The sequence below is a fragment of the Arachis duranensis genome, chromosome 1 (genome assembly GCF_000817695.3).
Source record: "Arachis duranensis cultivar V14167 chromosome 1, aradu.V14167.gnm2.J7QH, whole genome shotgun sequence".
Taxonomy (NCBI): Eukaryota; Viridiplantae; Streptophyta; class Magnoliopsida; order Fabales; family Fabaceae; genus Arachis; species Arachis duranensis.
In genome coordinates, this window is record NC_029772.3 from 94,026,564 (window position 1) to 94,029,806 (window position 3,243).

At 30.6% G+C, this 3,243-nt stretch overlaps 1 protein-coding gene across 1 annotated transcript; it reads left to right on the plus strand.

Moving 5' to 3' along the window:
* The first annotated feature begins 210 nt into the window (after positions 1–210).
* Positions 211–820, plus strand: LOC107463879 (cell wall / vacuolar inhibitor of fructosidase 1). The gene has a single exon (XM_016082765.3). The coding sequence runs from the start codon at positions 217–219 to the stop codon at positions 733–735; it is 519 nt and encodes a 172-aa protein (XP_015938251.1). The 5' UTR covers positions 211–216; the 3' UTR covers positions 736–820.
* Positions 821–3,243: the final 2,423 nt, after the last annotated feature.

Sequence of the window (3,243 nt, forward strand, 5' to 3'; positions counted from 1 at the left end):
TTTCAAAACATAATATCCAAAGGCGCATGGTATAATATCTTTCCAGATTCACTATTATCTAAAATTAAATGTACAAAATTAAATCTATCCAAAAGAATAATCAAGTTTCCAAAGACAAACAAAATTATCTCTCTCATAATTAAATTGTCTCGCTTATAAATATCACCCCCTTCATCATGCTGGCTCATAATAAATTATTATTCTCTGTAATTAAACATGAAACATTTTTCTCTAAATACATTATTGTGCACAATTGTTGTGGCTTCAATTGCAATAGCACCATGTGAAAGCGATGACAAACTCATAACACAAACATGCAGCAAGACACCATACCCTTCCCAATGTGTTAGTTACTTAAAAGCTGTTGATGCAAGCAAGGATGTTAGGGATGTTCCAGGTCTTGGAATAATCATGGCACAAGTTTTGGTACTCAAAGCACAAGATCCCAAAGACATTCTCTTCGTATTGCTTGGGGTGGGAAAGAGACCAGACATTCAGGTTCAGTTGAAAACTTGTCTTGAAAGTTACAGTTTTATTATCAAAACTGCTATGCCTGCAGCCATTGATTCTTTCAAAATTGGGAAACCCCGTTTGGCTGAAGATTATGCTAACACTGCTGCACTTGTGGTTAGTAAATGTGAGAAAAGCTTCAATGGAAAATCGCCAATCACTAATGAGAACAATGTTACTCATGAAATTGCTCGCATCCTAGGAGCTATTGCTAAACAATTATAGTATATATAGTTCAATTATTACATAATGAATTTAATCTTCATGTATTATCATTATCAATAAAATTTTATATAAATAATTAATCGTATATCATTATATCAATAAAAATAGTTAAATTTTTAATTTATTATTTTAAAAATTATTTAAAAATCTAATTAAATGTCTGTATAAAACTCTTAAATAATATGCAATTATTAATTAGCCAAAGTTGGATTTGCTTATAAATTAAAATAAAACACAGGCATATCGGCATGGGATTGGTAAAAAGTCAGAAGTGATCGAGGTGAATTAGTAGTTATATTTTGTTTAATTATTAACCAAAGAATCTCCTGGTCCTAAACACTACTACACAGGCGAGCTTACCGACGGAAGATCCAAGGCCATTTTAGAGGAGGAGGTTACCATTTAATTAAATCTAATTAAATGTCCTTCTAAAACTCTAAAATAATATACCATTTATTTATTTAATGTTGGATGTAGTCACTACAACATAAACGCCGAATAGCGGCGGTTTATTTTGCAATTTGCCCGCAAAATTGATCTCCAACAGTTTTTCAACCTGCGTCCTATAGTGCGTAGGAAATTTTTGCGGGGATTTATTTTCAGAAACCGCTAATATAACTATGCTGCGTGCAACTGTTAAACACCGTTATTTGGTAAATATTTTTTAAATCGTGGCGGTTTTTAACCGCCGCTATCGGTTCTAAAAAATATTGTGACAGCAATTTCAATCTGCTGTATAAGATTATAAAAAAAAATTTGTGAAAGTTAAAGAACTTTGAAATAACTTTCTTTTTTGAATGGTGAAATACCCACATACACGAGCAAGAGTGTGAGTTTTATTCTCCTAATCAAGAGTATCACGTCTAAATATGATGCTATTCCGTGCATCTCAAATGCTCTAGATTATTATTGCAAAGAAAACCATAATTCATGCCTCCTTGTCATGTTTCATCACTCTCTAATCCATCTGACACTCAAAACAACATCTGATTCTCAGGATTATCCTTCAAAATGTTAAAACATAGCAAAATCCAATCTCAAATTCATATAATGCAAAGCAAAAGCTAGTTTAACATACCTAATAAACCACTAATTCTAATAACTTGTTATAAATAAATTTATTGACAAGTACTAAATGACAAAAGAGAAAAATATCGCTGATATTTTGCATGAGTATATAATCAATTACTTTGATTTCTGTCACTTTGATCTCTCATAGACTTTCAAGTTAACATATTAAATTGTTTGTCTTCCTCTGCACCTAATTTTCATTTAAGTAAAACTGAGTAATATATCAAAAGAAACTTGTATTGACACTTTCACGGTTAAATGCATCTCTCTAAGTATCCTAACATTACATTATTCATCCTTTAATATATGAAAAAGGACCATATAAAATTATGCCTAAAATGTACCTGCTCAATAAGACAACAACTTCTTCCAAAGATTCCTTGTAGTTTTTGCAAATGTTCAGAACTATGTTATTTGTCTAAAATTGTGCAAAAAATAATTTGGTTTGATTAAAATGCACAATTTAAGGCTGGTTCATGAACATTCTCAGGCAACATTACATGCCCAAATCCTGTAGCAACATATGCCATTTCCTTAGCAAGCTTATCCTGAAATCACCTAAATTAAAAAATATATATACACGAAAGAAAAACTTCATAGATGCTTTTGCTAAAATGTATCTAACTCTTAATAAGCTTGCAAACATTTAACATATAATAGCAAGATAGATAGCGAGTCTAAATACATTATTACTAGCATAATGGCCACCAAGCCTTTTTAGTGCTCACACCATTTTGTCAACTAAAACCATAACAATTCCTCTTCAAATCCCTCCTGTTTTCTAGGATTACAAAGTCAAACAAATTGCCATATAATTGGGGACATTTTACACTTACCTTGTTGCCCTTTGTATATTTAATCTGCAACCCAACTTCATATAAAATATAGAAGACTCTTACATTTTTCTACATCCTTTTATTCTTATGTATATTATTAAAGTATTCAAAGTATTTATGTGCATCATCAAATAAAATGTTAAGAAAGAATGAAAGATCACCTTTCAATGGTTGTTCCGGTGAAAATGATGGGAAAATATCAAGAATACTTCCAAGCACCAAATCTTCATCATGTGTGTTTTATTCAAGTCTTTAAGAATCAAAGCTTCCCATAACCAATAAGTCTTTTCTAAATTCTTTATCCAAGTCCCTGTAAAATTAAGTCATATTGCAATTTGTAAAATAAAATAAGAATTTATTAATTACTATAAGTATGATTGAAGAAAGTTGGCTACTAGTGATTAAAAGAAAAAGCTATAAATGTATTCATCATAATGATACATATTGATGATTGAATTTGATTAATCAGATAAACTCGCTTCAGAGATAGAAAACTTGATACAATAAATCTCAAACACCAAAATGAAATAGTTAAATGAATTAGAGATATGTGCTGCTCACAAGCATGGCTTTGTACACCAACAAACAAGAAATTATTAAC

Coding starts and splice junctions, on each gene's coding strand:
- LOC107463879 (XM_016082765.3), top strand. CDS start 217: ATGAAACATTTTTCTCTAAATACATTATTGTGCACAATTGTTGTGGCT.